Below are 22345 nucleotides of genomic sequence, written 5' to 3' on the forward strand. Positions count from 1 at the left end.
CCTATTCTTAGGATAGGTCATTAATATCAGATCAGTGGGGATCCAACTCCCAACACACCCAATCGATCAGCTGACTGAGGGGCCGCGGCCTCTATCGTTTACCATGCAGTCATAATCTTCCGTAGAACCTGTGCCTGGGATTGACGTTCAGGTCCCATTCAAGTGAATGGGTCTGAGCAGGAATCCCAGGCACAGCTGCTACAGAAGTGTAGGTGTACTGTGCCTAGTAAACTATGAACGATGAAGCTGCGGCCATCGTAGTCGTAGCCGCTTATTGGTGGAGGTGACGAGATTTGGACCCCCAGCGATCGGATAATGATGGCCTATCCTAAGGAGAGGCCATCAATATAAGAGTAATTGAGAAACCCTTTAACGGTGTACAAACGGAAATACTGGTGACAAAGAGGAATAAACCAAACGTTACATATTTGTAGGGAGCATACATATGAGCATTCCAAAACCAGGAACCTTGCACTGTGGAAAGCGTACAATATAAGCATTTCCTTCCACAACACAACTGTATTCTACCTGATATAGGGAAGCTATATGTGTACGAGTAGATACGTGACTGCATACTGGAGTTTAGCGCACATTGATGAACTGACCTTCTTTCCTAGACCATATTGAAGAGAGTACACCAGCATGGACAGGTCATCAAATAGTCGCAGTACCGTCCGGCAGTGGCTCAGCTGAGAGGCCACAATAAGAAGGCTCTTTCCACACTGCTGCTTCTCCCCATGCTTCTGTGTAATGGCTCCACCAAGCAGTTGACAGCTATAGCAGAGTGTCCGCATCTGACAAGAATGAGAAAGAAGCCAGTAACATGCCCTTAGAAACTCACATGCTAAAAGTTCCCGAAGACCGTACATGTTAAATACAGTGAAGCTCCAGTTAAATGAGTATTTAAAGCAGGAATGCTTCCAAATTCATATTCCCCACCTTTGTACACCAGCAGAAACCAGATCGTGACCGGTCTATGCAATACTAATACTGTTCATTTCTATATTAACAAGATTCAGGTTGCTGGAAAATAGGAAATTTCCAGCAATTCTGCAGGATTATCACTATTATAGTATAACCATCATAGGCAATTGCTAGTTATGCTCATATGCAACAAAGAACAAACAGGCAGATCTCTTTATATTAAGACAGTGTCGTACTGGGCCCCCGGAGAATCTGCCGGTGGGCCCCCAGCACCAACTTCATAATGGCAGCCTCCTGGTGGCTGGTTTACAGAACAGCATGTCTGCCGGAAGAGGCTCTCTCTTGATGTTGCCTCATAGCGGTCTTTCCCTGCAGGCAGTAATCAAGCATAGCGCTGGTTGGTCAAGCTTCAGCCAATCAGTGCTAGGCTTGTATACTGCACTGTACCCAGACTCAACAGTGCACAGTTGCAAAGCAACACTGCAGAAAAGAAGGTCTGTACTCTTCTCTTCATGCAGACTCTATGGAGAAATCAAACCTTGCGCTGGTTGGCTGAACCCTTACCAATAAGAACTAGGCTGGTTTTCTGTACCCCCCAATGCTAATAGGAAGATCAAGGAAATATCCCAAAAAATGCATTGAAAAATGTAAAGAACCCAACGCGTATCAGTGATCACAAAGTTGGCTCAGGGATGATCAATGTTAAAATTGGTCTATCTTAAAGGCTATGAACACCTTTGAAAACAATATATTTTTATATATATATATATATATAAAAATGTGTATTCGTGTGTTGGGTGCAACTTTGTAATTTCTTTTCTGTTAAAAATTATATTTACTTTTGAGATACAGCAGCTTTGTATCCTGTATATAGAGCAGCTGTATCTAGCGCTCATACCTGTATCCGTTAAAGTGATATATTTAGATAGGCAATACCCTCTTACAATTTTATATATAATATGTTGGAGTAATTCACACTAGGTGTACACCACCATTATCGATATATGAACAAAGGAACGGGGAGTGGGAAAAGTAGTGTGTTTCATCAATGTAAAAAATCAAAAATACTTTATTGAATTATTAAAAACAATGTTAGATGAAAAAGTGATGTTGTGCCAAGGTCCCCTAGATTGGCAAACTAAGACGATATTATGTCTGAATTTAAATGCTCCGTTTTATCAAGGATATATGTATCTAGCCTCCCCCTCTGTATAGATGAGGAGGCTCTGCAGTAGTCCCTAGTCCAGAGATTGGAGTGTTAACTAGTAGCAAATGGCTGTCCCCCTCAGTATTGATGACGAGACAGTCAAATTGCAAATGACACTAAAGGTTCCTCCAACGGGCTGTAAGTGGAGAAATCCCTGCATCAATATAACCATAGTGGGTATTGGCGAAAATCACGGCCGTGCACACGGCTACGGTCGTGTGCATGAGGCCTAACAGCATACACGCCGTCTAACAGCGTATCCTAAAAAGAAAGTAGTTTATAGTAAGATTCTTAGTATATACAGTATATATATATATATATATATATATATATATATATATATATACTATATACTATAAAATACTGAAAAAAATGTGTTTTTTTTTAATAAACTGTGTAAGGGACAAGTGATTGTGTGTGGGGACACTGACACACTTGTATCTGTTTCTCTCCACAGCTAGAACAGTGAGGAGAAACAGATACATGTTTTTACTTTTATTTTACAGTAGTGATCACTATGATTGGATCTCATAGTGATCACAAAAGATCAGGAACCAATACTATTGGCTTCTGATCACTGCTCTAAGAACAGAGCTGCTAGCAACAGCTCGTTCTTAGAGCAGGAGCTGTCATTTAGACACTCCCGGCGGCTCTGTACGCAGTAACAGCATGTGACCGCTGTGATTGGCTGTCACAGCGGTCACGTGCTGTTACGACGAAATCGGCAGGTCCTGATGGCTGCACTAAGAACCGGACCTGTTACTTACAGCCGGTTTTTAGTGCAGATGTCACCAGGGTGCCGATAAACCCCCTCTACTACAGCGACACCAAAAGGCGTCGCTGTAGACTGAGTACATGAACCGCCTGACGTCAAAAGACGGTGGGCGGTCGTTAAGGGGTTAAAGGAAGTGTCGCCCAAAAATGTTTTTTTATATCAGTTTGATGTTAGTGTTTTATAAAAAAACTTTCGTATTTATTTGTGTGTTTGTGTGTTACTTTTTTTTACTTTTTCTTCCCTATGGGGGCTGCCATTTTTTTTTCCATTTCTGTATGTGTCGATTAACGACACATACAGACATGGAATACGGCAGCTACAGTCCCATAGTGAATCCGAACGGGGCCCGTTCCATCCACTATGGTGTACGCCGTCTGTGTGGGAACGGCGCATGCGCCGCTCCCACACAGTCCAAGTTGAACTGAGCGCCGTCCAGCGCCATTTTCCTGTAGACCGGAAGTCGCGGCCGGACAGTAAGATTACTACTTCTGGTCGCGGCTTCCGGACTTGTGCACTTGGAGCAGCGGCAGCAGACGGAGCGGACAGGCCGGAGGGAGCGGCGGCGACAGGTAAGTTATTTCTATGTATGTTCGTGTTTCAGTGTGTTTACTACTGTATGTTAACCTTCTACACTGTGTGTTAGCTCAAAAAATGGCGACACACAGTGTAGGAGGTTTGACCGTTCAATCCCCTCGTTTCTCCAGGCACTAGCCAGGATAAAGGAGGGGGGATTCTGAGAGCTCACTAGAGCGAGGGATTTTTTCCCAATTTTGCAGCATAAAGCAATGTGGTTGCTTTACCACATGCAATGCTGCAATTTTGGGAATTGCTCCATCTAGTGACCAGTGGTGGGAAATATTATAAATTAGAATCTAATTTATAATATTTCCTAACTCGTGAAAAAAATAAAAAAAAATTAGAACAATGTTTAATCACCTACACACTAATTGTTTAACTAAAAAAAAAAAAATTTTTTCGCTAACAACACATTCCCTTTAAGTCCCTGACTAGGGCAGATATTCTGCCAGATAAATGATTGAATCAAATTGTTATTTGAACAGTACGGAGCAATGTGTGACCATCTAACATTGTGATGATTTTAACCGGTTAAGGATTAGGCTGTTTTACAGCTAAATGACCAGAGCAAATTTGACAATTTTGCTATGCGCTTCTTTAGATGACTATAACTCTGCAGGTGAATAAAGTTCATCTTTGAAGTTTACACTCTTTTTAAAGGACAGATAGGGTTTTGTTTTAGTGGCATTTGTCAGTATATATCATTTTTATTTTTTTCTGTAAAGTGGGCAAAATTGGAAAAAAAATGCAAGAATTTAGCAATTGCGTCAGTTTATGCTAGCATTTTTCACACACCGTATGGACCACGGACAAAATTAATCTCCTTTCACATTCTTCCACTTCTCCCGTGCATGGGGATGTGTGCCTTATTCACTGTGCGGGCATGTGCCAGGGCTTGGCATAAAAGGAGGCTTTTTGGTCCAGGAATTCTGCATTTGATTTTATAGCCGCATACTGTTTTCTGGGGGGCCTAATGCTGCTGAAACATTGGAAACACCCCATAAATTACTTCATTCACGCAAGTAGACCCCACAAGGTTTTCTTCAAGGGGTTTATCATATTTTTAGACAGTCCAGTTCTCTTCTGAAAGTTTCTTGAATAAGATGGATCAAAATAAAATTAGCAATTTTTTAGCAAATGCGTCAGTTTATACCAGCATTTTCACACACGGCATAGACCACGGCCAAAATTAATCTCCTTTCACATTCTTCCACTTCTCCCGTGCATGGGGATACCAAATATGTGTGCCTTATTTATCACATAGAGAAGTAGGAGGGCGGACGATAGAAGAAGCTTATTTCACATATCGCTTTTTTTCAAAGCTGGTTTTACAAAACTCAACAGAGTTTCTATAACACTTCCAAAAAATCTGCTCTTGAAGCAGAAATCCCAAAATATTCATCTAGGGGTATAATGGGAATTTATTTTTTTGGGTTTTCTAAAATAAGAAATTGCAGGTTTATGCAAATGGGGCTCTCCAGCAGATGAACTTTAGAGAATATGCAAACATGACATCCACCCCCCACCCATTCCCTCCCTCACCCTTGGAGTAAAATCAGGGGAAAAATAAAAACGTAATGTAGGGCAAATATATTTAACGAATTAACTAAAATCTAATAATTCAGAACAGTGTGGTATTTTTTAAAACATGGCTCAATGCACAGGCCTGGTTGTGAGGGACATGAGGGACAGAAATATCGGGAATCTTTGCGGTGCGCGTCTTTTCTGCAGACGCGGCACTTTTTCTGGGGGTTGCTTCTGGTTGCTGTTGGGGGAATCCAACTGATGAAGTGTCTTTCAGTCAGTCGCGTGACATCCTCAGACTGGGGGCATTCTCGGGTGTCCTGAACATCAAAAATGAGGCCTTCAATAATTTTTTCCTGGAAATCCAGGTATGTGTCTCTGCCTCTGTTTTTTTTTGTAGAGCACAAATGAGTTGTGGATGGCCACCTGTAACAAATAAATGGCCACCTTTTTGTACCAGGTTTTAGTTTTGCGTTTTACTAAATCCACCCCCCCTATGTACTTGTTATATTCGGACACGCTCACTGGTTTGTGCTTGTCCGATGTTGCCCCTCTTTCCCTCACTGCCACTGTTCCTGCGGTATGAATCGTGCTTAGCACATACACATCTTTGCGATCCCTGAACTTGACCGCCAGCAATTCTTCAGATGCATAAAGCACAGGAGTCCCCCTTTACCATGCGCTTCCCCACTAATTGCTGTGGAAAACCAATTCTGTTTTTGCGCATGGTACCACATGCCCCAGTCCTTGCAGCATGCAAATGCCTAAACAGGGGCACACTGGAATAAAAATTATCACAGTACAGGTGGTACCCCTTGTGAAGCAGAGGCTGCATTATCTCCCACACGATCTTACTGCTGGTGGAAAGATCAGGGGGGCATCCAGGAACATTTATTGTGTGGTCCCGCCCTTCATAAATCCTGAAGGCGGTGGTATATCATGACCCGCTTTCACACAATTTGTAAAGCTTAACGCCATATCTTGCCCTTTTGGAAGGCAGATATTGGCGAAAGCTAAGTCTTCCATGAAAGTTGAGGAGGGATTCGTCCACACTTACATTCTGCTCAGGGGTGTAGAGTTGCAGAAATAAATTATTCAGGGAATTTATTAGCGGTCTTATTTTGAACAACCGATCCCGGTTTGCATCGGTACTTGGGGGGGGGCTGTGCGTTGTCATTGAAGTGGAGGAACCTCATTGTCTCATAACGAGACCTGGGCATTACTGCAGAATATACTGGGGTGGCTTGGGCGGGTCTTGTTGACCAGTAAGACCTAATGGAGGGCTTTTTGACAATACCTATATTTAGGGCGAGCCCCAAAAAATTTTTTAATTCCTGCAAATTGGTGGGCGTCCAATCTCTGGCATGGGTGGATGAAGGTTTCTGCCTTATATATTGAGTGGCATATAAATTTGTTTCGTGGACAATCTGATTTAGGATGTCGTCCGTTATAAATAAATGTAAGTAATCCATTTGGACAAAATTTGTATTGTCCACGGTTATGCCAGGAGTGGCAGTAAATCCGTGAATTCTAGGCCCAAAAGATGAGGCAGGTGCCCATACAAGAGCCTGGACTGGAGGGACCAGGCTGTCCTGTGCTACAGCGCTACTTGGCCCTGCACTTTCATGTTCTGCAGTTTCAACTGCGTCAGGGATAACGTCCCCTAAAGATGAACCTGAAGTGACGCTATCATCGTCACTGCCCAAAACAGGTTCCATCTCTGATGCGGTCTCCGACTCAGACCACAGCATGGCGTATGCCTCCTCGGCGCTAAACAACTTCCTCGCCATAACGTAACTAACACTAACTAAACAAATTTTTTATTTTTTTTATAAAACACACAAACTAACTGGTATATATATCTACACTACCGCTAACAAAAAAAATAAACCGCTATTGCTATATATATATATATATATATATATATAATTATATACTCCCTACCTGCCTATTCTAATAGAATAAAAGAAAGAAAGGTAGATAGATCGAAAAAGATAGATTTCTATCTATACTATTTATCCATCCATCTATACAGAGAATGTTTTATAGTGTAACTGTATTTTTTTTTCACTGTAATCTTCTGGCAGCAATTCTCTCGAGTCTCTTCTTCTCCTCAAACTGAAACAATGTTTGAGGAGAAGAGGCAGGAGATTTACTGCCAGAAAAGTCAAAATAAAACAAATGTGGTCGCTGTGATAGGTTTTCACAGCGACCACATGTTCAGGGACCATCAGATTGGTCCCTGATATTCTGCCCAGTGCCCATGGCTGTTAGCAACAGCCAGGGCAAAGAGCTGTGTGCACGCGATCGCGCGTGCACAGTCTCTGAAGTGCCGCCGTAAATAGTCTATACGGCGGACTTCAGAGACCCTGACCGCATAAATACGGCCAGCGGTCGGGAACCTGTTAAAAGACACCGACGCGCGTTTCGCCGGTACTTCCGGCTTCTTCCAGGGGTGGCGACCGCCGGAATCAAAGGCCAGATAAGCTAAAAGTTCCTGATTGACAGGAATGGTAACCAATCCAAACAGTTCAGGACTAGAAACAAAGTAGTAGTGCAACGTGATACTTCCGGCTCATTCCAGGAATGTATCCATGTTAAGATAACACTGCCAAGGCTCAGGATGCATCAATTTATAACAAGAAGTTCAAGCTGCAGTCATGTCAGGACATTGTGCTGCACGATTAATTGCACATATAGCACTGTCCTGCAGAAACAAAATTATAAATGTGAATGTAATGGTCATAGAGGCACCTTTTCGGTAGGAAACCGATATTTAAGAAGATATTTTCACAAAGAGACACTCAACCTAGTAGCCCTGTAGAAAAACTGACAACATACTTTCCAGATTTGCTGGACCTTACGGGTCAAGAAGCAGCAACTCTGGGAGATCTTGAAGCACTTTTATCAGATAACATGACCGATGGAGATGCATACACACTGGAACCGCAGAGTAGGAAACATCTCAAAGCAAAATCTACCACTATGCCCCCTCTTGACACCTGTCCAGCGGTCAAAGTTTTTCTGGACCTGGTGGGTCAAGACATTATGCCACTCTCATATCATAGAATAGAGAATAACATCACTGAAGTGGAACGTCAGGCATTACAAGAACTCAGATTGTGGCAGGACGTTGTCTTTAATCAATCGGATAAGGGGGGGGGGGTAACATGGTTATCTGGCCCAAGGATCAATATGTACGTGAAGCGAAGAGACAGCTACTTGACAAACAGTGCTACAAGCCGTTATGGGGGGATCCAACAGTCCAATTCTTGAATAAACAATGTAATGATTTCAGAAGCTCTCTCATTGGGAGCGATCACCCCCAATGGAAAAAGTTTTCTATCCGTCAAGGACCCTAGGGTTACTACCTTCTATATGCTCCCAAAGGTCCACATAAATCTTGTGAACCCCCAGGCAGGCCTATTGTCTCTGGTGTGGGAAATCTCACGGAGAAGTGTAACAAGTGGCTCGACAACGAACTCCGTGACATTGTGTCGAATTTACCTTCCCACACCAGACACACTATGCAAATATTGAAAGAGTTGGATGGAATCAGTCTTAACCAAGATGAAATTCTGGTAACCTGTGACGTGGAGAGCATCTATACCAGCATCAATCACTCTAGAGGTTGTTCAGCGGTAGACTATTATCTATCTAGAGATCAGAATCTGAACCCCGTGAGGAAGGACTTTATTCTTAAAGCACTGAGATTCATCCTTATACGGAACTATTTCTTATTTGACGGGCGGTTTTACCTGCAAATTAGGGGCACGGCGATGGGAGCAGCTGTGGCCCCCACATTTGCCAACATTTATCTTGGCTGGTGGGAAGAGGTAATTGTTTTTTGTGAAGAGTTAAAAATTGACAGATAACCTCTGCCTCTGGAGGCGTTTCATTGACGATCTATTTGTCATTTGGGGGGCCCTAGATCTGATTTGGAGAATTTCATAGAAAAATTGAATGACAATGATTTTAATCTGAAAATTGACCCTCGACCATAATCCAGTGTCGATTCCATTTTTGGATGTTCTCATCTATACAGATCCAGAGAGGAATCTCCACACGGATCTTTATAGGAAAGTGACTGCCACCAACAGCTTATTAGCTGCTGGAAGCGCACACTCGAAAAACACAATCGGGGCAATACCGAAAGGGGAATTCTTGACTGAGACGCAATTGCTCAACTTTTATCAATTTTAAAGAGACTGTCACCACATTTATAAGTGTCCTATCTCCTACATAAGGAGATCGGCGCTGTAATGTAGGGGATAGTAATGCTTTTTATTTTTTTTAAAAACGATCTTTTTTACAACGTTAGGAGCGATTTTAGTTTATGCTAATGAGCTTTCTGAATGCCCAAGTGGGCGTACTTTTACTTTCGACCAAGTGGGCGTTGTACAGAGGAGTGCATGACGCTGACCAATCGGCATCATGCACACTGCACTAGCGATATAGTTATATCACTATGTGCAGCTACATACACAAACCCTAACCTTACTGCAGTGTCCTGATAATGAATACACATGACCATCCAGCCTGGACGTCATGTGTACTCAGAATCCTGACACTTCTGAATCTTTTCTGTGAGATTTACAGCAACGGATACGAAATCTCGTTTACCTCGTAATCTCGCGTGATTTCGTATCCGTTGCTGGAATCTCACAGAAAAGATTCAGAAGTATCAGGATTCTGAGTACACATGACGTCCAGGCTGGATGGTCATGTGTATTCATGATCAGAATACTGTAGTAATGTTAGGGCTTGTGTATGAGGCTGCACATAGCGATAGAACTAGATCGCTAGTGCAGTGTAAATGAATGGAGAGGAGTGCAGGACGCTGATTGGTCAGTGTCATGCACTCCTCTGTACAACGCCCACTTGGTCGAAAGTAAAAGTACGCCCACTTGGGCATTAAGAAAGCTCATTAGCATAAACTAAAATCGCTCCTAACGTTGTGAAAAAAGATCGTTTTTTTTTTTAAATAAAAAGCATTATTATCACCTACATTACAGCGCCGATCTCCTTATGTAGGAGATAGGACACTTATAATGTGGTGACAGAGTCTCTTTAAGAAGCGAGCAGTTGAATTGAGGGCTAGGCTGCAGGCGATACACTACTCTAACCGTAATATCAAAGAGGCCTACAACATAGCGCTTAGAACTAACCGCGAGGAACTGCTAGTTTCCAAAAAGACACGAGCCAATGTAATTATTAAAACCTCTGAAATCCCTATACAGCCAAGATTTATCACTGACTATCATGCAGACTGGGATAGCATGATGCAGATTTTAAACAAACACTGGCACGTACTCAAATCGGATCCCAATTTAAATATGATTTTGGGAGAGAGGGCCCTTAAAGGATACCGCAAAGGAACCAGTATTTCGAATATCTTGGTGGCAAGCCATTTTACGCGGGGTGACGGTACTAAGAGGGTCCAGAATACGGGATTTTTCCCATGTAAGCTATGTAGGGCATGTAGAGTATTGACCACAACTAAGCAGTTTACTGATGGATTTGGGGCACTGTATAAGATCAAAGAACATATGAATTGTAATTCCGAAGGAGTAGTGTATTGTCTAGAGTGCCCCTGCGGTTTGAGATACGTGGGCAAAACGATCAGAGCACTCAAGATTCGTATTGGAGAACATATCAGGACAATCATAAACTTTGACAAAACCGAGAGGGACTGTACACTCCAAAAGAATATATTCACACCTACTCCAATTGCCAAACATTTTAAAGGTAATGTGTCGCTGGAAAAACTTTTTTTTTTTTTTTAGTTAAACATGTAAGTGTATAGGTGATTAAACATTGTTCTAATTTTTTTTATTTTTTCACGAGTCAGGAAATATTATAAATTAGATTCTAATTTATAACATTTCCCAGCGCTGGTCACTAGATGGAGCTATTCCCAAAATTGCAGCATTGCATGTGGTAAAGCAGCCACATTGCTTTATGCTGCAAAATTTGAGAAAACTCACTCGCTCTAGTGAGCTCTGAGAATCCCCCCTCCTTTATCCTGGCTAGTGCCGGGAGAAACGAGGGGATTGAACGGTCAAACCTCCTACACTGTGTGTCGCCATTTTTTGAGCTAACACACAGTGTAGAAGGTTAACACAGTAGTAAACACAGTAAAACACGTACATACACAGACCTAACTTACCTGCTCCTGCCGCTCCCTCCGGTCCATCCGCTCCGTCTGCTACCTCCACTCCAAGTGCACAAGTCCAGAAGCCGCGACCGGAAGTAGTAATCTTACTGTCCGGCCGCGACTTCCGGTCAACAAGAAAATGGCGCCGGACGTCGCACAGTTCAATTTGGCCTGTGTGGGAGCGGTGCATGCGCCGTTCCCACACAGACGGCGTACAGCATAGTGGATGGAATGGGCCCCGTTCGCATTCACTATGGGACTGTATGTGCCGTATTCCATGTCTGTATGTGTCTTTAATCGACACATACAGAGATGGAAAAAAAATGGCAGCCCCCCACGGACAAGAAAAAGTGAAAAAATAAAAAAAAAGTAAAACACACAAATAATTTTTTTTAAATAAAACACTAAAAGAAAATTGATGTCAAATTTTTATTTTTCGTGACACTCGTCCTTTAAAGAGAGACACAATCTGGAATGGCAGACTCTGAAAGGTTGGGCCATTTGTAAACTCAACATGGGTATCAGAGGGGGTAACCTCGATGAGGCCCTTCTGAGGAGAGAAAGTGAGTGGATATTCCGTATGAATTCCGTCAAACCGTTTGGGATAAACGAGAGTTTTAATTTTGGATGTTTTCTTTGAACATGCAACGAACGATGAATTATAAGAATTAAGATCTTAGATTACCAGCTCACCGTGCTAGATTTTCAAAATCTCTGCCTCTGGCACACTTCTAGAGTAATTAATGCCAACACAGCATTGTGTATCCACGAACTTGTTCTTTCTCGATGTGAGTGTACCCATTGACAGTAGTTTTCATATACAACCTACTATATTAATTTATATCTTCTTGTCTCATATCTTGGTGATGAGATATTAATTTATTTCCATTATGTTACTGGCCATCAGTGGAATGATTGATGGACTGTACTCACAGACTGTGTAGTGGCATTATTCCAGAATGGACATTTATCCCTTCCCTTTTCTATGACCATTACATTCACATTTATAATTTTGTTTCTGCAGGACAGTGCTATATGTGCAATTAATCGTGCAGCACAATGTCCTGACATGACTGCAGCTTGAACTTCTTGTTATAAATTGATGCATCCTGAGCCTTGGCAGTGTTATCTTAAAGGAACAGTGTCATCACAAATAAATTTTTTATATGTTAAAGATGTTAGTGCTTTAATAAAAACGTTTATATTCATTTGTGTGTTTGTGTTTTACTGTTTCTTATTTTTACACTTTTTCTTCCCTATGGGGGCTGCCATTTTTTGTTCCATTTCTGTGTGTGTCGATTAACGACACACACAGACATGGAATACGGCAGCCACAGTCCCAGTAATAGTAATAATATTACTACTTCCGGTCGCGGCTTCCGGACTTGTGCACATGGAACAGCGGCAGCAAAGGGAGCGGACGGGCCGGAGGGAGCCGCGGCGGCAGGAGCAGGTAAGCGATTTCAATGTATGTTAGTGTTTGTGTGTGTTTACTACTGTATGTAAACCTACTACACTGTGGGTTACCTCAAAAAATGGCGACACACAGTGTAGGAGGTTAAACCTTTCAAACCCCTCGTTTATCCCGGCACTAGCCAGGATAAAGGAGGGGGGAATGCTGAGAGCTCACTAGAGCGAGGGCTTTTAACCCAATGTTGCAATGCTGCAATTTTGGGAACTAGCTCCATCTAGTGACCAAAAATGGGTAGTATTATAAATTAGAAAAAATTTATAATATTTCCTGTCTCTTGAAAAAAATAAAAAAAATTTGAACAATGTTTAATCACCCACACACTAAATGTTTAATTTTTAAAAAAAAAACATGTTTTTCTGGCAACACATTCCCTTTAACATGGATACATTCCTGGAATGAGCCGGAAGTATCACGTTGCACTACTACTTTGTTTCTAGTCCTGAACTGTTTGGATTGGTTACCATTCCTGTCAATCAGGAACTTTTAGCTTATCTGGCCTTTGATTCCGGCGGTCGCCACCCCTGGAAGAAGCCGGAAGTACCGGCGAAACGCGCGTCGATGTCTTTTAAAATCATCACAATGTTAGATGGTCACACATTGCTCCGTACTGTTAAAATAATTTGATTCAATCATTTATCTGGCAGAATATCTGCCCTAGTCAGGGACTTAAGCATGTCAATACCGCATGTTGGGCTGCAAACCCGGTCACAATACATGGAGGGACGGAGCTGAGCTATGCTTGAGTTGCGAGCACACACAAACAGCTGACCGCGGCTCACCTCCTCTCAACCCTTCCCGCGTATATGTGATTGACTTTGGCCGCCTCATCTGCACAAAGAAAACAAACTTCGATTTAGTAATATAACTGCCTGACAGGCAGAACACTTAGTTACGTGGGATTGGAGATCACTGCTGAGGCACACTACCTGTGTGGCCGCCTGCCCGTCAATGTGGCTGATCAGTCACTCCTTCCTGTAGAGTTGTTCTCACGTAGCAGTTACAGCTCTGCTATGTCCAGCTATGCTGGAGTTGCTAATACACTCAAACAGCTGATCGCGGCTCACCTCCTCTCAACCCTTCCCATGTGTATGTGACTGACTTCGGCAGCCTTATCTGCACAAAGAAAACACACTTCGATTTAGTGATATAACTGCCTGACAGGCAGAATATTAACGGTTACGTGGGGCTGGAGATCACTGTGTGAGCACACTATCTGATCAGTTACTCCTCCTGCAGAGTTGTCCTCACGGAGCAGTTACAGCTCTGCTATGTCAAGCTTATACATAGAGGACTAGATGTAAATGCATTACACTGCAGTCACATCTAGTGAAAATGTCTCTCCACTGTCATCTGTGGTCGCACTGAGACAGCCGATTACTGTTTACGTATTAGCCTTTATAAATCGTGACCAACTCTGGCAGCTGGGTTTGTTTGCAACTAAACAAGCTTTGTTGCAGTCATTTAACTGCCTGACAGGCAGAAAATTTAGCGTCACTTCGATTTTAGAGCGCTGTCCAGGTATACCAACTGTGCGGCCATTCGTCTGTGACTGTTGCTTGTCCCTTACTCCTTTTTCCTGTGGGGCTGCCAATACCCACTATGGTTATATTGATGCAGGGATTTCTCCACTTACAGCCCGTTGGAGGAACCTTTAGTGTAATTTGGAATTTGACTGTCTCGTCATCAATACTGAGGGGGACAGCCATTTGCTACTAGTTAACACTCCAATCTCTGGACTAGGGACTACTGCAGAGCCTCCTCATCTATACAGAGGGGGAGGCTAGATACATATATCCTTGATAAAACGGAGCATTTAACCCCTTAATGACCAGCCTATTTAACCCCTTAATGGCCAGGCTATTTTTTACGTTTTTCCATCATCGCATTCCAAGAGCTATAACGTTTTTATTTTTGCGTCGACATAGCTGTATAAGGTCTTGTTTTTTGCGGGACAAGTTGTATTTTTTAATAGCTCCATTTTTAGGTACATATTTACTGATTAACTTTTATTAACTTTTCTGGGGGGGGGGGGGCGAGGGGAATAGAAAAAAAATCTGAAATTTCGCCACTCTTATTTGCGTCCTAAATCGACGCCGTTTACCGTGTGGTATAAATAACACAATAAGTTTATTCAGCAGGTTGTTACGATTGCAAAGATACCAAATTTGTATGTTTTACTACTTTTACACAGTAAAAACGCTTTTTTTTTCAAAATTATTTCTTTTTGTGTCTCCATATTTGAAGAGCCGTAACGTTTTTATTTTTTTGCCGATGCAGTTGTTTAAGGGCTTTTTTTTTGCGGGACGACTTGTAGTTTTTATTGGTACCATTTTGGAGTAGATGCGACTTTTTGATCACTTTTTAATCACATTTTTTTAAAGTCAGAATTCACAGAAAACAGCAATTTTTCCGCTGTTTTTTATTTCATTTTTTTACGGCGTTCACCATGCGGGTTAAGTACTGTAAAAGCTTTATAGTCGGCGTCGTTACGGACGCGGCGATACCAAATATGTGTAACTTTTTAACTTTATTTTTTTTTTTTTAATAGTAAAGCAGTTTTTTTTTTTTAGGAACTTTATTAAACTTTTTTTTTTACTTTTTTACTGGTCCCACTAGGGGACTTTAATATGCCAACGTTATTATAATACACTGCAATACTTCTGTATTGCAGTGTATTATGCCTGTCCGTTTAAAACGGACAGGCATCTTGCTAGGTCATGCCTCCGGCATGATCTAGCAGGCATTCGCTCCAGGCAGACCTGGGGGCCTTTATTAGGCCCCCGGCTGCAATTGGAGACACAAACACTCGGCGATCGTATCGCCGGGTGTCGGTGGGATGAGAGGGAGCTCCCTTCCTCTCTCCAAAACCACTCAGATGCTCGCTATTGAGCGCCGCATCTGAGGGGCTAAACGAGTGAGATCGATACTAATATCGATCTCACCCGGCAGAGCAGGGATGCCCCCAGCCCTCAGCTGCCTCTAGCAGGGAGATTTGACAGCTCCTTGCTCTGTTTACTTATTCCGATGCCGCGACGTAAAAAGTCTATGGCATCGGAATAAGGCCCGTTAGTGACCGACGTAAAAAGACTATGGGCCGGTCACTAACAGGTTAAATTCAGACATAATATCGTCTTAGTTTGCCAATCTAGGGGACCTTGGCACAACGTCATTTTTTCATCTAACATTGTTTTTAATAATAATTCAATAAAGTATTTTTTTTTTTTTACATTGATGAAACACACTGCTTTTCTCACTCCCCGTTCCTTTGTTCCTGTATCCGTTAAATCAGCGGTACTGACCGGTTCAGTGAGAGTGGGTCCGATCAAGCAGTTATCGATCACATCTAAGTTATACACACAGGACCTGTTGTCACTGAACAGCGTACGATACAGCTGATCTGTATACAAAACAGCTGTATCTCAAAAAGTAAAAATCCTTTTCAATAAAAAGTCATTACAAAGTTGCACCAAACACACGAATACACCATTTTATTTAAAATAATCTTTTCAAGGGTGTACATAGCCTTTAAATAGTATAGCCAATTATACATATGTAAAAACCTGTGAAGCAAAGGAAATACAGTTTAAACTTAATCCTACCTATGCATTCGGGAGGTAGGGTTAAGTTTAAAAACTGTACCTGCTTTGCTTCACAGGTTGTTTACATACGTATAATTGGTTATACTATTTAAGATAGATAAATCTTAATGCCTTATGCACACGACTGTATGAGTCGGCCGAGTCCCATCAGAACACGTCCTATCTTTCCTCGGATTGGAGACTCTGATCATTTTTCACTGACCCGATTTACCCACTAAAGTGAATGGGCCCGTGAAGACTATCGGGTGCCACTCGGATGCCGTCAAAAATGGCCCTAGTGGCACGACGGTCGTTTGCATGAGGCGTAACGCTGTGCATCCCTGAGAAAGCCAACTTTGTGAGCGGCTATACAAAGTTAAGCCGCTGTGTGTCTGTGCACTGCCAGAAGCTGGGTGGTAACGAAGAGAAGTGGATGATGCTGATTCGTCAGCATCATACACTTCCATTCACAACGCCCAGCTAGTAAAACAAGTAAAAACGCCCAGATGTAACACACACAATACACGCCCACTTGGACATAACTTTAAACACGCCCAGTTGTACTTAAGAAAGGCATAAATTTGGGTCATTCTCAGGCTATAAAGTCAATGCGCAAAAGAGTCAATTACTTTACTTGAAGGAATCAGGGGCAAGACCACCCTTGCAGGGTACGGTGGAAATAGCCAGATCTTATATCACATACCTGGGGATTAAAATAGGCAAATTTCCCTCTTCCCTCTATAAGCTAAATTATTCACCCTTGTTTGAAAAAATTCATAAGGAACTAAATCGATGGGCGTCACTGCCGTTGTCATTGTTTGGGAGAGCTGCTCTTTTAAAAATGATAAGCTTTGCTCGTCTGCTATATCCAATGCAAACCATACCCATATTGATCAAGCATCTAGATAACCAGAAATTACAGACAGCATTTCTTCAATTCTTGTGGCAAAAGAAGAGACCTAGGATTGCATATAAAAAATTGGCACTGCCCAAAGTGGATGGAGGTATTCAGCTACCACTTATACGATATTACAATTTAGCGGCCATCTGCAGGCATATAGGGGATTGGATACATAACACTAATTTGTACTCCAATGTTCAGCTGGAGCAGGATTTGGCTGGATCGGTTCCGCTGCAGGCCCTGTTACATCTGCCATATGCTTAACTGCCTAATAATGTTAAGTCAATTCTGTTGCTGAAAGATACAATCGGCGCCTGGAAGGCGGTGCGGAAGCTTTTTGGTCTTCCGTTGGTCTTTCTAAATTCTGGCCGTTGTGGGATAACCCCATGTTCCCACAGGGGAGTCAGAATAAATTGTTTTCGCAGTGGAGAGATGAAGGGATCAATGTCCTGGGCCAACTCATGAATGTTGAGGAGGGAAGATGGCTTACGTGGCAGGAGGTCTCTAGCAAATATAATCTGAGGGGAAATCAGTATCTGCAATATGCTCAAGTAACAGAGCTATGTAAAACCAAAGTCTGCAATATTGATGTAGTGGAGATGCGGGGAGCATTTGATGGGATGGTGCCGCAGGGTGGTACGGGAAGAAGTCTTGCAAGTTTATATGGTAAACTTCGGAATGCTTATCTTGATTCCTTTAGTACTTCCTGCTTTAGAACGTGGGAGGTGGAGCTGGAGGATCCAGAAATCTCCAGCAAAATTCGAGATAGATGGGAGAGGGTGAGGAAGGTCATGGTAAATGAACAGTGGCGTGAGATGCACTTCCGGCTTATGCACAGAGCGACATACGCCTTTAATTTATCCTATAGGGACGCTCCAGCACACTATCTGCATAGTTGTCCTAAATGCGACTTACACAAAGCTAATTTACTTCACGGGATGTGGTTGTGCCCACAAATTCAGACTTTTTGGGATCTTGCTCTACAATTTATTAAAGACACCTGGGGGGGGAAGAGGTGCACGCAAACCCACAGGCAGTGTTGTTTCACTATATCCCCTTGGATCCAGGTGGGGGGGGGGGGGACCACCTATAGTGGCCCGGAAAGGAATACAGAAGTGCATCTTGCGCCACTGGTTACAGGCATCGGTCCCGGAAATTGCGGAGGTCGTGACTACTCTCAAGACTTTATTGGGATATGATAAAACGGACCTAGAAAGACACAAAGAAAGGTCTACAGAACAATTTTTTAAAACTTGGCGTACATTCATTGAACAACATTATCCCACAGCAGAGATAGGGGTGTTCATGCGCACATTTCGACACACATCATGGTATAGTTCACAGAGTACCCAGGGCACGCTAGGCATGCTGATGGCTAGTTAAGAAAATGTTCACCGAGATGGAGGAGAGTTGGGGGGAGGGAAGGGAATTGTTGGCTTTGTTTTGCCTTATTAATTGCTTTGTACCTTAAAGAGGCTCTGTCACCAGATTTTGCAACCCCTATCTGCTATTGCAGCAGATAGGCGCTGCAATGTAGATTACAGTAACGTTTTTATTTTTAAAAAACGAGCATTTTTTGGCCAAGTTATGACCATTTTTGTAATTATGCAAATGAGGCTTGCAAAAGTCCAAGTGGGTGTGTTTAAAAGTAAAAGTCCAAGTGGGCGTGTATTATGTGCGTACATCGGGGCAGTTGATTCTGCAGCAGCATCAGCGTTTGCAGGTAAGATCGACTTACCTGCAAACGCTGTTGCTGCTGCAGAATCAACTGTAGCCTCTGGTGCCGATGTGGCCGTCACGATGCAGGACCTGTGAGTGACGTCACAGATCTGCACTGTCACAAGCTGGGCGTTCTGAAGAGAAGAGGATGTTACTTCTCTTCACAGCACCCAGCTAGTGAAAGTATTAAAAACGCCCCGATGTACGCACATAATACACGCCCACTTGGACTTTTACTTTTAAACACACCCACTTGGACTTTTGCAAGCCTCATTTGCATAACTACAAAAATGGTCATAACTTGGCCAAAAATGCTCGTTTTTTTAAAATAAAAACGTTACTGTAATCTACATTGCAGCGCCTATCTGCTGCAATAGCAGATAGGGGTTGCAAAATCTGGTGACAGAGCCTCTTTAACCCCTTCAGGACCGAGCTCATTTTGGCCTTCAGGACCAGACCCATTTTTACAAATCTGACATGTGTCTCTTTATGTGGTAATAACTCCGGAATGCTTTTACCGATCCAAGAGATTCTGAGATTGTTTTCTCGTGACATATTATACTTTGTTAGTGAAAAAATTTGGTCGATAAATTGAATATTTATTTGTGAAAAACACCAAGATTTAGAGAAAATTTACAAAAATTAGCATTTTTCTAAATTTAAATGTATCTGCTTGTAAAACAGATGGTTATACCACCCAAAATAGTTACTAGTTAACATTTCCCATATGTCTACTTTATGTTTGCATCGTTTTTTGAACGTCCTTTTATTTTTCTAGGACGTTACAAGGCATAGAACTTTCTCAGCAATTTCCTACATTTTCAAGAAAATTTCAAAAGGCTATTTTTTCAGGGACCAGTTCAGTTGTGAAGTGGCTTTGAGGGCCTTAAATATTAGAAAGTCCCCATAAATCACCCCATTTTGAAAACTGCACCCCTCAAAGTATTCAAAACAGCATTCAGAAAGTGTTTAACCCTTTTAACCATTTCACAGCAATTAAAATAAAGTAGAAGGGAAATTTACAAATTTCATATTTTTTGCCAAAATTCATTTGTAATACATTTTTTTCTGTAACACAGAAGGTTTTACCTAAGAAACGCAACTCAATATTTATTGCCCAGATTCTGCAGTTTTTAGAAATATCCCACATGTGGCTCTAGTGCGCTACTGGACTGAAGCAAAGGCCTCAGAAGCAAAGTAGCACCTAGTGGATTTTGGGGCCTCCTTTTTGTAGAATATATTTTAGGCACCATGTCCAGTTTGAAGAGGTCTTGTGGTGCCAAAACAGTGGAAAACTCCCAAAAGTGACCCCATTTTGGAAACTACACCCCTCAAGGAATTTTTTTAGGGGTATAGTTAACATTTTGACCCCACAGGTTTTTTGCTGAATTTATTATAATTAGCTTGTGAAGATGAAAATCGACTTTGTTTCTGAAAAAACATAGAATTTTCTAATTTTTACAAGGGATAAAGGAGAAAAAGCCCCCCAACATTTGTAAAGCAATTTCTCCCGATTACGGAAATACCCCATATGTGGTAATAAACGGTTGTTTAGACCCACGCCAAAGCTCAGAAGGGAAGGAGCGACATTTGGATTTTGGAGCGCAGATTTTGCTGGAATTGTTTTTGGTGCCATGTCGCGTTTGCAACGCACTGGAGGGACCAAAACAGTAGAAACCCCCAAAAGTGACCCCATTTTGGAAACTACCCCTAAAAAAATTCCTTGAGGGGTGTATAGTTAATATTTTTACCCCCCGGGTCTTTTGCTGAATTTATTAGAATTAGTTTGTGAAGATGAAAATCGACTTGGTTTCTGAAAAAACATAGAATTTTCTATTTTTTACAAGGGATAAAGGAGAAACCCCCCCCCCCACATTTGTAAAGCAATTTCTCCCGATTACGGCAATACCCCATGTGATAATAAACTGTTGTTCAGACCCACAGCAGGGCTCATAAGGGAAGGACTGCCATTTGGAGCGCAGATATTGTTGGAATGGTTTTCGGTGCCATGTCGTGTTTTCAAGGCCCTGGAGGGACCAAAACAGTAGAAACCCCCAAAAGTGACCCCATTTTGAAAACTGCACCCCTAAGGTATTCACCTAGTGGTTTAATGTACCGCTAGGTTTTCATAGCCAGAATCATGGTATTTAGGTGGTAATTTTTTTACCAAATCTATTATTTTTGGTACATGGTTGCCTTCCACAGCATATTAACCCGTAGAAGTGCATTTGCCAGTGTATGTAACTGTGTCATGCCAACAAAGCAGATGACCAACAAATGTGTCAGTCCACAGCTGTTAACAACAGTTAAAGCAGGGAGAATTTAAATTAGAACTGTATTGGACTGAAGGGCAATATATTTGAGAACTGGAGGAAAAAAAATTAGAATTTGAGCATGTTCACAGGATGAAAGAACAGGGCTTTATAATGTCACTTCTTTTTTTCAAAGGGACTAGTCATACAACATCTCTTTAGCCCCATCAATCAGTTATAATAATAGGCAAACTCAGTAAAATTATTAAAAAATATATGTATTGAAGGAATATTACATTTATATGAAATGATGCTGTCAAATAAAAATTTAATTTTTATCTCAAGTATGCCATTTCAGTGATTCCAACTGACATTATTTTGAAAACTCTACCCTTCAAGGTATTCATCTAGGGGTATAGTGAGAATTTTGTTAGGGGTTTTTCAAAAATATTTTAATTTTGTGTGACCAATTATAACGCGAAACCACGTAGGTATTTATCTAGGGGTATAGTGAGAATTTTGTTAGGGGTTTTTCAAACATTTTTTAATTTGGTGTGACTAATTATAACGTGAAGCCACTTTAGGTATTCATCCAGGGGTGCAGTAAGAATTTTTAGTTTTGTTTGGGCTTCTTTTAAATTTTGTGGGCAAAAATTATTTGATATAAAATTACTCTGCTTCAAAAATCAATTTAGAATGGCCAATTTGTAAAATAAACGGGTGTATAAATAAAATAATCTAAAACTCAGTGGAGGTATGGTAAATTTTGAAGCATTTATTGATGCATAGGCTTGGCTTTTTGGGGCATGTCTCACACTGGTGGATAGTGTCTTTCCTAATGCCTTTTTTGGAACACACACGACATCTTTTCTGGGATCTTGTTTTCTTGTCAGTGGGGGGATTTACTGAGGGAAAGTGCTAGCCTGGGATTATACGGCAACTATAATCTCCCAAAGAAGTGCCCTCGCCTCCTGGGTTGTCAAACAAAAGGGCCTTGATTATTGTCTCCTGAAATTGGAGAAATGTGTTTCGATTGCCTGCGTATCTGGACACCACAAATGCGTTATACATTGCCATTTGGGTGAGGTGGACTGCCAGCTTCTTGTACCAGGTCTTACTTTTACGCATGGCACTATACGGCTTTATGACCTGATCAGATAGATCCACCCCACCCATAAAGCGGTTATAATCCAGTACGCAGGCAGGCTTGGAAGTTGTGGTGCTGGAGCCACGAACTGGAACATTGATGCTGCTATCC

At 41.9% G+C, this 22345-nt stretch overlaps 1 protein-coding gene across 3 annotated transcripts in view; it reads right to left on the reverse strand.

The window, feature by feature from the left end:
* The window catches only part of PEX11G (peroxisomal biogenesis factor 11 gamma), a 76377-nt gene that overhangs the window by 39305 nt on the left and 14727 nt on the right, over positions 1–22345 (reverse strand). For 2 of the 3 annotated variants that reach the window (XM_075863995.1, XM_075864010.1), the window contains exon 2: positions 606–794. In XM_075863995.1, the coding sequence (XP_075720110.1) occupies positions 606–794 (189 nt within the window). Of the gene's footprint in view, positions 1–605; positions 795–13416; positions 13466–13563; positions 13777–22345 lie in introns of those variants that run through there. The other variant, XM_075864002.1, reaches the window with a different exon arrangement.

The sequence above is a fragment of the Rhinoderma darwinii genome, chromosome 1, assembly GCF_050947455.1.
Source record: "Rhinoderma darwinii isolate aRhiDar2 chromosome 1, aRhiDar2.hap1, whole genome shotgun sequence".
NCBI classification, from domain to species: Eukaryota; Metazoa; Chordata; class Amphibia; order Anura; family Rhinodermatidae; genus Rhinoderma; species Rhinoderma darwinii.